At 42.1% G+C, this 12,003-nt stretch overlaps 1 protein-coding gene across 5 annotated transcripts in view; it reads left to right on the forward strand.

Annotated features, from left to right (window-relative positions):
- PHLPP2 (PH domain and leucine rich repeat protein phosphatase 2) overlaps positions 1 to 7,198 on the forward strand; it is a 77,310-nt gene extending 70,112 nt beyond the window's left edge. For 4 of the 5 annotated variants that reach the window (XM_039479099.2, XM_074405878.1, XM_074405889.1 and 1 more), the window contains exons 18-19: positions 1,962 to 2,193; positions 5,154 to 7,198. In XM_039479099.2, the coding sequence (XP_039335033.1) occupies positions 1,962 to 2,193; positions 5,154 to 6,308 (1,387 nt within the window). In that variant the 3' untranslated portion in view covers positions 6,309 to 7,198. The remainder of the gene's footprint in view (positions 1 to 1,961; positions 2,194 to 5,153) is intronic. The other variant, XM_074405875.1, reaches the window with a different exon arrangement.
- The last annotated feature ends 4,805 nt before the right edge of the window (positions 7,199 to 12,003 follow it).

A 12,003-nucleotide genomic window follows, 5' to 3' on the forward strand; every position in this document is an offset into this window, starting at 1 on the left:
GGCTCTTTAAAAAGCCTGTGAGTAAGGCCGGGCGCGGTGGCTCACACCTGTAATCCCAGCACTTTGGGAGGCTGAGGCGGGTGGATCATGAGGTCAAGAGATCAAGACCATCCTGGTCAACATGGTGAAACCCCGTCTCTAATGAAAATACAAAAAATTAGCTGGGCATGGTGGTACGTGCCTGTAATCCCAGCTACTCGGGAACATGGTGAAACCCCGTCTCTAATGAAAATACAAAAAATTAGCTGGGCATGGTGGTACGTGCCTGTAATCCCAGCTACTCGGGAGGCTGAGGCAGGAGAATTGCCTGAACCCAGGAGGCAGAGGTTGCAGTGAGCTGAGATCACACCATTGCACTCCAGCCTGGGTAACAAGAGCGAAACTCGCATCTCAAAAAAAAAAAAAAAAGCCTGTGAGTTCATCTGTTTTCTCTGTTGAATCCAAAGGCTGCTGAGGATCTGGGGAGCCCAAAATTTATATGCAAAAGGTCGTGTGTGTGTATATGTATGCGGTTGTACATTTTGAGGAGGAAGGTGTTTAGCTTTTATAAGATTGTCAAAGGAGTTAGTGATCTACAAAAGGTTAGCCAAAAACTCCTCAGATTCATATGCTTAGAATCCCTGTTTCTGGGGTCTTACCCAATTAGCCTAAGTAAAGTCTAAACCACTTACAGGCACAAACTCTATGCAGATGTTCCTCAACTTACAATAGGGTTACATCTTGATAAACCCATCATAAGTTGAAAATACGGTAAGTGGAAACTTCACTTAATACACCTACCCAACCAAACATCATGGCTTCACCTAGCCTACATTAAATGTTCTCAGAACACTTACCCCATTAGCTTATAGTTTGGCAAAATCATCTGGTGCACAAGGCACTGTATTGATCGTTTAGCCTTGTGATCAGGTGCCTGGTTGGTAGCTGTGGCTCGCCGCCTCTGCCCAGCATCATGAGAGAAGATCATATCACGTGTCACTAGCCCAGGAAAAGATCAAAATTCAAAGTACAGTTTTAATTAAATGCATACAGTATTGCTTTTCACCATTGTGAAGTCAAGAAATCTTAAGTTGAACCATTATAAGTTGAGGACATCTGTATAACCTAACTGTAATGGAGCATTTGCATATCAGGTAGACTGATAAAGGGTATGAATAACTGAGAGGTTGTTAAGTTGTATATTTCAGGTTGAAATGGAACAGCCTGGATCTTGAACTAGTTTTATCTGTCATAACACAAAGCAAAGTGTTAGGACGAGTTGTTTTTCAATAGTAGAATTGAGCTAGAGACTTCACAAAATAAAGGGTTTAGGAAAGGGAACTCAATTTATGAAGCAACTCTTGAGCCAAGAGCTATAGTAAGTATTTTTCATACTATGTATTTTATCAGAGAAATTTCTAGGAGAAATCACTTGCTGAGGGTCTGTAGCCGGGAAGTGGCAGAGCTGGAATTAAAACTAGGTCTTTCTGCCAGTGTCTGCTCTTCCTTAGCATTGTTTCCAAGTACAGGCACGTGGGTGCCCTGCATGTGGGGGGAAATTTGAGGCTCGTCGGCCTTCCCTCAAGGAACTTATAACTAAGTGAATGGTTCTTAAAGTGGTGTTCTATGACCACCAGCCTCAGCATCACCAGAAATTTCTTGGAATCAGAAACTCTGGGGCTAGGGACCAGCAATCTCTGTTTGGACAAGCCCGCAGGTGATTCTGATGTGCTGAAGTTTGACAGTCCCTGAATTAGGAAGTCTTTGATCAGACACAAAAAAAGCAGTGGAGAAAGATGCACCTTGACTCTCTACTCCCATGTCTCCCTTTTGTAAAATCTTTTCCTCAGCTGTGAGTGGAAGGCAGAACTCTCTCCACCACCGTCAGCCACAGCAAGTCTGTATTTAGAAGGGCTATATATGCAAGACCACCACTTCTAAAACTAGCCACCACATCTTCATTTTCTTTTCTTTCTGAATAGGAAATTAGGAATGGCTGGCCAGAAGTTGGGCTCCTCTGCTCTCCTTTGCTACATCCGCCCTGACACTGCCGATCCAGCGAGTAGCTTTAGTTTGACTGTGGCCAATGTTGGCACGTGCCAAGCAGTCTTGTGCCGAGGTGGAAAGCCAGTGCCCCTCTCTAAAGTATTCAGCCTGGAGCAGGACCCAGAGGAGGCGCAAAGGGTGAAGGACCAAAAAGCCATCATCACAGAGGTGTGTCTCACTCCCTACCAGTCACTTATACTCCCCAAATCCAGTGGAGGCTGCTTTGTGTAGAGGTGATGAAGGTCCATTTTCTTCCTCTTATGTCCTGTAAATTTATCTAGTTCAGATAAAAATTCAATTCAGATGGTTTCAGCAACTGTTCTAGAAGAAAATCTGATTAGTTAGTTACTAGCACAAAGAAAAAGCAAAATGCATTAGAAATACAAAATCCTAGTTTGTGATCCTCTACATTGATAGGTAGCATGTAAAATGTATGTTAAATGCCCCCTTAGCTAATTTCCAGCTTATCTGGTTTGTTACTCCAAATAGATGAAAGAGTTCTCTAGTTTGACATCCCTGTTCTGAAATGCAAAGTTTCAAAATGTTTTGTGTTTATACTCTGTGTGGTGTAGTATGCTCTGGTGTTCTGTTTTGATAATGAAGCATCAGTATTTCTACTGTTTTATAGCTTTTCTCCTTTTTTTTTTTTTTTTTTAAGAAATTAACATTTTTGCTTTCAGAAAAAGAGCAATTACTTGTGAACATTGTTTATCACAAAACAATTCCTTTGGGATCTTTTGAACAGTTTAAATTGGATTGTTTGTTTCTGTATTGTTGACTTTTAAGAGTCTTTGTATATTTTGGAAACAAGTTCTTTATCAGATGTATGTTTTGCAAATGTTTTCTCCCAGTCTGGGGCTTGTCTTTCCATTTTTTTAACAGTGCTTTTTTTTGCAGAGCAGAAGTTTTAGTTTTAATGAAGGCCCACTTGTCAGTTTTTGTCTCATGGAGCATGCTTTTGGTGTTGTATCTAAAACTCATCACAAAACCCAAGGTCACCTAGATTTTCTTCTATGTTATCTTCTAGAAGTTTACTTTTGTGTTTTACATTTTGGTCCACCATCTATTTTGAATTAATTTTTGTGAAAAGAGTAAGCTCTATGTCTGTATTCATGTTTTGCATGCGGGTATCCACTTGTTCCAGCACCATTTGTTGAAAAAACCATCCTTTGTATGGCCTTTGCTCTTTTTTCACAGATCAGTTGACTGTATTTGTGTGGGTCCATTTCTGGGCTCTCTGTTGTGTCAGAATTCTTTATAGAGTTCATATAAGGTAACAAAATAAAAAAAGCATTAATATTATGTGATTGATACTATTAGGATTGTGGAAGTATGAGACTTTAGTTTTGGGAAGCTCTTTCACTCAAACAAATGAAAAATAAAATTTTGATGACATTTTAAATTTTTTTTTTTTTTTTTTTGAGACAGAGTTTTTGCTCTTGTTACCCAGGCTGGAGTGCCATGGCGTGATCTCGGCTCACCGCAACCTCCGCCTCCTGGGCTCAGGCAATTCTCCTGCCTCAGCCTCCTGAGTAGCTGGGATTACAGGCATGCACCACCATGCCCAGCTAATTTTTTGCACTTTTAGTAGAGACGGGGTTTCACCATGTTGACCAGGATGGTCTCGATCTCTCGACCTTGTGATCCACCCACCTCGGCCTCCCAAAGTGCTGGGCTTACAGGCTTGAGCCACCGCGCCCGGCCTGACATTTTAAATTTTTAATTAATTTTATTGTTTTAGAGACAAGGTCTTGCTGTGTTATCCAGGCTGGACTTGAACTCCTGGATTAAGTGATCCTTCTGCTGTAGCCTCCTGAGTAGCTGGGACTATAGGCACATGCCACTGCACCTTGCTTCAGATAACTTTTTGTTTGACTAGTCTTTTTATAAAGTTTGGATACTGTTTAGATTTTTTTTTTTTTTTTTTTTTTTTGTTGCCCAGGCTGGAGTGCAATGGAACGATCTTGGCTCACCACCTCAGCCTCCTGGTTTCAAGCGATTCTCTTGCCTCAGCCTCCTGAGTAGCTGGGATTACAGGCATGCACCACCACTCCTGGCTAATTCTGTATTTTTAGTACACGGTTTCTCCATGTTGGTCAGTCTGGTCTCAAACTCCTGACCTCAGGTGATCCACTTGCCTCGGCCTCCCAAAGTGCTGGAATTATAGGCATGAGCCACTGTGCCCAGCCAATGTTCAGATTTTTCTTAGGGGATTCTAGATAACTAGGAAGTATTTTTATAAATGTGATTTTAACCACAGACATTTATTGTCTGTTATTTGCCAAGCACCATACCTTCATTATTTTACCTAAACTTAATAATTCCCATGAATTGTTGGGTCTTAGCCCCAGAGTTTCTGATTCTGTGGATAAATGTTAAACTCCCATTTTCATTTTACAGGTGAAGAAAGTAAAGTTTAGAATTAATGACAAATTCTGGCAAATAAGCTCGAGTCTTCTCCTAGAGGGTGACTGCAACTGTGAAAATAACTTACTGATGACTTTAGAGTTTTGTTCTGTTTTTTCTTTTCTTGAAATCAATACTACAAAGTGTGTGAGCATTCCCAGCCTGCAAACAGGGTTGTTCCTTTTCCTCTAAGTTTTGAATTACACTGCTGAGAAGACTCCCCTTTTTTAGGCTGAATAACCTTAGAGATTATTTGATACCTTAACTACCAAGATTCTCTTTGCCATTGGGTATCTTTTCAGTCCCAGCTGATACACCTTTAAGTGAGAAATTACTTTTAGTGACCTTTCTGAGTTTTGGCCTCTCTGAGAATACTAGTGATAGAGAATTAGTGATAGTTCTGCTTAATTGTTTTTCTGTGGTGTTTCTCTATTTATAGACATACTGAGGTTTGTTCTTCATGTTCAAGCAAACATCTTTTGGGATGGTGTGGCCTTTTAGTCACTTATTTTTACTTGGCTCTATAATAACCATATAGTATTTTGTCTTTTAAGACTTCTCTACATTTATTTTTATGCATTCACTTAAAATTATACTAACCTGTAGAAAAAATCGTATATAAATTGTTTTATTGTATATCCCTAAGCACTGTGATCTAGAAAGATATAAAGTTGCTTGTCATTGTTGCTTGTTTCTCAAATCTGTGTCCTGCTCTTCTGTAGGACAACAAAGTGAACGGGGTAACCTGCTGTACCCGGATGCTGGGCTGTACATACCTCTACCCTTGGATCCTCCCCAGGCCCCACATATCTTCCACTCCACTGACCATTCAAGATGAGTTACTGATTCTGGGAAACAAAGCGTTGTGGGAACACTTGTCCTACACAGAAGCTGTCAGTGCTGTACGTCATGTACAGGACCCATTAGCAGCTGCCAAGAAGCTGTGCACATTAGCACAGAGCTATGGCTGTCAGGACAACGTAGGGGCAATGGTGGTTTATTTGAATATTGGTGAGGAAGGCTGCACTTGTGAAATGAATGGGCTCACCCTCCCAGGTCCTGTGGGATTTGCTTCGAGCACCACCATCAAGGATGCCCCTAAGCCAGCCACTCCTTCCTCTAGCAGTGGGATTGCCTCTGAGTTCAGCAGTGAGATGTCCACTTCAGAGGTGAGCAGTGAAGTAGGGTCCACTGCTTCTGATGAACATAATGCTGGGGGCCTGGATGCTGCCTTGCTTCCGAGGCCAGAGCGGCGCTGTAGCCTCCACCCAACACCCACCTCTGGACTGTTTCAGCGCCAGCCTTCTTGTGCCACCTTCTCCAGTAACCAGTCTGACAATGGCCTGGACAGTGATGATGACCAGCCTGTTGAGGGAGTCATAACGAATGGTAGCAAGGTAGAGGTGGAAGTAGACATCCATTGCTGCAGGGGCCGGGATCTGGAGAGCTCACCCCCTCTTACAGAGAGTGCTTCTACCCCATGTTCTCAGGAACATGCTAGAGGGTCGTGTTTTAGGATCCGAAGACAGAACAGTGTGAATAGTGGCATTCTCCTGCCAATGAGCAAGGACAGGATGGAGTTACAGAAGTCTCCCTCCACTTCCTGCCTCTATGGGAAGAAGCTCTCCAATGGTTCTATTGTGCCCCTAGAGGACAGCCTGAACCTCATTGAAGTGGCCACGGAAGCACCCAAGAGGAAAACTGGCTATTTTGCTGCCCCTACTCAGATGGAACCAGAGGACCAGTTTGTTGTACCTCGAGACCTGGAAGAAGAAGTGAAGGAACAAATGAAACAGCACCAGGACAGCCGGCTTGAGCCTGAGCCCCACGAGGAGGATCGGACCGAGCCCCCGGAGGAGTTTGACACAGCGCTATGATCTGCCCTGCTGGGCACAGTGTGGGAGGAGGCTGTGCAGGGTTGGGGTAGGGACCTGCCAGAGGCATTCTGCCTCTTCATTTCTCTCTCTCTCTTTGTGTGTCTGTGTGTATATGTTTTGAGACAGAGTCTCGCTCAATTGCCCAGGCTGGAGTGCAATGGCATGATCTTGGCTCACTGCAACCTCCACTCCTGGGTTCAAGCCATTCTCTTGTCTCAGTCTCCTGAGTAGCTGGGATTACAGGCACTCACCACCATGCCCGGCTAATTTCTTTTTTATTTTGTATTTTTTTAGAGACGGGGTTTCACCATGTTGGCCAGGCTAGTCTTGAACTCCTGACCTCAGGTGATCTGACCATCTCAGCCTCCCGAAGTGCTGGGATTACAGGTGTGAGCCAGTGCTCCCAGCCCTGCCTCTACATTTCTAACCATAGCTGTGTGGGATTGAACTCAGAGCCATAAAGGGTGAGAGCCATCAGGGGCTGGCTCTGGATAAACTAGTAGCCACCATCAGTGTTAAGTTTCACATTTAACCTGCATTGGAATTCCCAGGGGTACTGGGAAGAAAGCAGCTGTTCTGTATCAGTCCTACCACCTGCCATTAACCCTTTCTCTCCTAGGATCACTTTGAGAATTTGCCTGCCTGGGCAGGAAAGGGACCATTTCTGTGGAGGAAAAAAGTGAAGATTGATTCTCTTTACTAGTTGCTGCTGATGGATCTCTGTGATAGAGAAATCACCTTATCTCAGACTAATGAGGTGCGATGTGACTAGTCACATGGGTTTTCATTCTTCTCTACGAGAATACAGCCTATCAAAATGATGTCTGTTGGAAATGTAGAACCAATCAAACAGATACTTTATGTACGTAATATAATGAGAGCACTTTGCACTGACTGTGAACTTTTGATTTTTGAATCTGCACTAGAGCCAATCTTAGAGGCAGCCCGGCACCTTCATCCTAGGCAGAGAGAGAATTGGGTGTTGGAGCCTTATCCAAGGGTACTAGGAAGGGCCCTGGGAAGTTGAGTTAACTGTTGGATGTCAGACTGTGAAAGCTCCTGAGAACCTCGGGGTAGTAGGATCTTCTTTTGGGGATGAAAAAGGGGAAGGAGTGAGGACCAAGACTACTTCTCCCTAGATCAGAAAAAGAGAATTACTCCTTGACAAATATGATACCTGCTACGAATTTCCCAGGGAAACTTAGGGATTGGCCTCTTTCCCTACCTAACATGTGGAGGAGTTGGCAGACAGCCTCCTAATGGGGAGGGCCAAGGCTAACGCTGCTTGCATCCAGGTGACCTTAACTTATTGCAGATGACACTGAAATGGATTGAGGCCAATGAGAACAGATGGATGGAGCACTCAGGTTAGACTTGTTTCTTCTATGCTGGAGGAGAGGGATGGTTTTCTAGAATGTTAGAAGTGAGTTGAGAGCCCGCCTCTTGAATGTTGAACAGTGTACTCTTCTGAAAACTGCATACTCAGTTTATGTGGTTTCAGAATACTGGGCTCAATACCGACATAAGAAAGACACTTCATTGAGAAATTCTTAAGCTACAGAAAACCTGTATTTTTTGCACATTCCACTTAACCCTAGCAAAATTCAGTTTCTTCCATATTTCTGTCACTTTTTCCATTGTAAGATGTGCTTAGGAAAATTAATTCCTATTTATTCCCCCAAATTTTGGCATTGCTTGATTTTACCCAGTGGGGAATGTGCTTTGAATTTTTGGAACACTTTTGCAATTAAAAATAGAGTAGAGCCATTTTTAATTTGTTTCATCAGAAACAATATGTTAAAGAGAGGGTTAAGTATATTTCTGTGTGTGTTTTTCAGAAGATTTTGTTAAAAGCAATAGTCAAAAGCCAGATGACCTGTCCATGATAATTATGTGTCTTCATCTTCTCAGAGGCCCCATGCCCATATGCACGTGCCATTGGGGTACACTCTTGGGGGATTTGGTACACTCTAATGGATGTCTAATGTTTGATCCCTTGAGAATCTGAACTTGAGTCCCCACATTGTCAAACTACTGGTCAGCTATTGAAAAATTTTAGAACTCAGGTCTTTGATTTGAAGTAGGGAACATAGTGGCTCACACAGAGTTCAGGTGCTGTTAGAAAGATGGGAACAAGAGTGTTTTGCCACCTTATTTTTATATGGGGAAAAAATTTTTTTAATAAGAAAAAAATGAAAAATAACCCAAGCTGATAGTGAAGAGTGATGTAAAACATCCTACTCAGATGGCAGAACCTTCGGGTTGTAGAATAGTGATGTCTAAAAATTAAAGTTATTTTGGGAATATACCACTTTAATAATATAGTCTTATAAAAAGTATTCTGTATTGTGAACCCCTTTCATGTCTGCTATTTGCTTCCCACTCTACTTATTGGAACCACCTCAAAATCCAGTTCTGAAATGACCTTTCCAAAAGTAAATGTATTTACTTTTTAGTCAGCAGAACTCTGTAATTCCAAGTGTTCTTCTATGTGGTAGAATTATTTTCAGGAACCATTAGGTTGTATTGAAAATCTTTATTATAGGTGATACTAAAACTGATTATTCTTTTTTGCAGTCTCCTTTAATCCATGTCCTTCTGCAGTTGCTCTGTATTAAAACAGAGGGTAAAAAGGCCATAGCCCATCATGAAAAATATAATAAAAATCTCTTTAACCTATAAGGTAATTTACAGACATTGTGTTTTCTGAACAGACTGTTAGTGAAAGCCAGTATCTGTCTCCAGGTGAATGTAATCTACTTCCAAGTACTTTACTCAGAGGATGGGTTCCCCAGGTGGGCGGAGTACAGTTGATCTCTAGCACAGAGATTCTGGCCTCTGCATATTCTCAGGTCTCTGTGTGTACCTCCCATTGAATAGAGAAGCTTAAGAGAATTTCTGAGAGAAGAATACTGCTTCTTATGGGAGCAGTTTAGGAGTCCATGGAAGAAAGAAAAATATGTCTCTTGGCAGCCATGGGGTTGTTTTTATCCAAATGGATTGAAAGTATATTTAAAAATTTGAATGTTGGTATGACAAAGCTGCAGTGCACTATAGAGTCAAGTCATTGAATTACCACTCCTGATACAAGTAAGGGCTTTATTGCACTACTGTGGAGCCTATGTGTGCAATACATTGGTGAGTTCATTTACTGGTGTATGGAAGAGCTAGCAGGAGCAGCATGGTCATCGCTGGGTGCTATTACAGTTGCTTGTAGTGAGTGCTGTTTTCCAGTAAATGGAGCCAGTTGGGTGTGGCGAAACTGCTGAATATCAAATGATGCTCTTCACATGTAGACTTTCAGCAAAGCCAGTACTTGGAAGCCACAGGCTCACCTTCTCTATCCAATAATTATTAATGAAGAGACCTCCATAAGGGAGCAGCTGGCTGTTATCAATAAACGTACCAATTATTAAATAGTCTCCAAGCCATTCAGTGATGTCTTCAGCATCACTGTAGAACTGTCTTGTGTCACTTTTTACTGCCTTCTGGGTGGAGCCTTTCAGACTCCCCAATTATGAAGGCAAGTTAATCTTTCTCTCTAGTTAGTGACTTTTGCCCTGTAGTTGGGTAAGCACTTCCTAGATTGAGAAAAGCAGCTACAGTCAGTCTTGCTCTGTTTTCCTCATTTGGTGATCGGTCAGTCACACGTAAGCTCCTTGTATTCTAAATTTCATGCACTTCTCCCAGATGCTATAGAGTTTTCTCTCACTGTTGCCAATGGGTGTCATCCAGACAGTGGGCTCATATCTTACGGTTTTGTGCAATCGTTGTATTGTAGTCCTAAGACTCATTATAGTGTATTTTTGATATTTTTGAAATGTGTTAAATTTTTTAATTCAATAATATGAGCCAGAGCATGTTGCAGCAAATCTATTGTTTGTAAAAATAATGATAACAATAATAAATAAAATAAAGTGGAATCTCTTTTTCATGGCTTTGTTTTGAAATGGAGTGCTTGTTTTTCGTAAGTATTTTAGCATGAAGCTATAATTTTCTCTCCTAACTTGTATGTAGAATTGGGTTCTTAACCAAAAGCACCTGCAGGATTTTTCTGCTTTTCCTGGGGAAGGTAAGTGAGAACAAACACATGAAACCACATTCCAGGACACTGTAAAGGTAAGTTAAGGCAAGAATAAATGTTTTTGATCAGCTTTTCAGCTGAAATGGCAATACAGACTTTTACTTTAAGAAATACTGTATTAAAAAAGAAACCATATTTTGCCTTGGTTTATATGCTTAAATCAGAAAACTGGAAAAGAAAAAAATCAGGAAACTCCATCCTTATTGACATGCAGGTTATTATCTGACTAGCAGAAACTCAATTGTAAACAGTCCACAGCTCCTCTGTCTAAATGACAGCTGATGACACAGAGGAGCCGTGGAAAAGCCGGTCATCATGTTTTTCAGCACGGCTTTAGTGTAAGAAGGAACTTCAGAGTCTTAGCTCATGAGATACTTAGAATCCAGTTAAGCCTCTAAATTTTTGCTCCCCTACTCCCACTCTCGTGGATGTCTCCCACAGTCGCTGGACTTTTAGGCAAGATTAGCTACCTCTTAACTGATCGAAACAGGGTCTTGCTCTGTTGCCCAGGCTGGAATGCAGTGGTATGATCTTGGCTCATTGGAATCTCTACCTCCCATGCTAATGTTATCTTCCCACCTTAGCCTCCTGAGTAGCCAGGGGTACGGGTGAGCACCATCACATCTTAATTTTCGTGTTTTTTGTAGAGACATGGTTTTGCCATGTTGCCCAGGCTGGTCTTGAACCTTTGGGCTCAAGGAATCCACCTGCCTTGGCTTCCCAAAGTGCTAGGATTACAGGCATGAGCCACTGCAGGCTGCCTGCTACCTCTCATTTTAAATAAAGGTAAAGATAAGTAATTTCATAGGTTTCCTCTTCATCTAGCTGAAGGAACATTTTATTTATTTGAGTTTGAATCTTGCCCTGTTACCCAGGCTGGAGTGCAATGGCGCTAATCTCAGCTCACTGCAGCCTCTGCCTCCTGGGTTCGTGATTCTCCTGCCTCAGCCTCCCAAGTAGGTGGGATTATAGGCATGTGCCCCCATACTGGTAAATGTTTTTTGCATTTTTAGTAGAGACAGGGTTTCACCATGTTGGCCAGGCTGGTCTTGAATTCCTGACCTCAGGTGATCCGCCTCGGCCTCCCAAAGTGCTGGTATTACAGGCGTGAGCCACCATGCCTGACCAGAAGGACCATTTTAAACACTTGGTTGAACAACCATTTATTGAACACCTTTAATGTGCTTTAATACCTCAGTTCCACTAGACACACCTCTGGGCCAACATGGCAGAAATGAATCAATGCCATGTGATATGAATTCCCTGGTACACCAAAGCCAACAAGAGTATGTTAGTCACTCAGAACACCTTCCAGTGTGTGATTCAGTGGGGCTGAGTTTTGCCTCTGCTAGTTAAAAGTTTTTTTGACTTCAGGCAAGTTAACCTCTCTAAGGCGGACACTTACTAAATGTTAATACTAACATCGGTCATCAGTCATGGGATAAATGAGATGATGCAAAGGGCTGCTTTATCCGTACTGTACATACCTGGCACACAGCGTTAACTCGTAAACCACCTAACCTTGAACCTTGTCGGCTCATTTGTAAAGTATGAACAGGACACCTTGGCGTATCTGACTGAAGTGGTAGTAAGAGAAGGTATGCTAAAGCA

This window comes from Saimiri boliviensis, chromosome 1 (assembly GCF_048565385.1).
Source record: "Saimiri boliviensis isolate mSaiBol1 chromosome 1, mSaiBol1.pri, whole genome shotgun sequence".
Classification (NCBI taxonomy): domain Eukaryota; kingdom Metazoa; phylum Chordata; class Mammalia; order Primates; family Cebidae; genus Saimiri; species Saimiri boliviensis.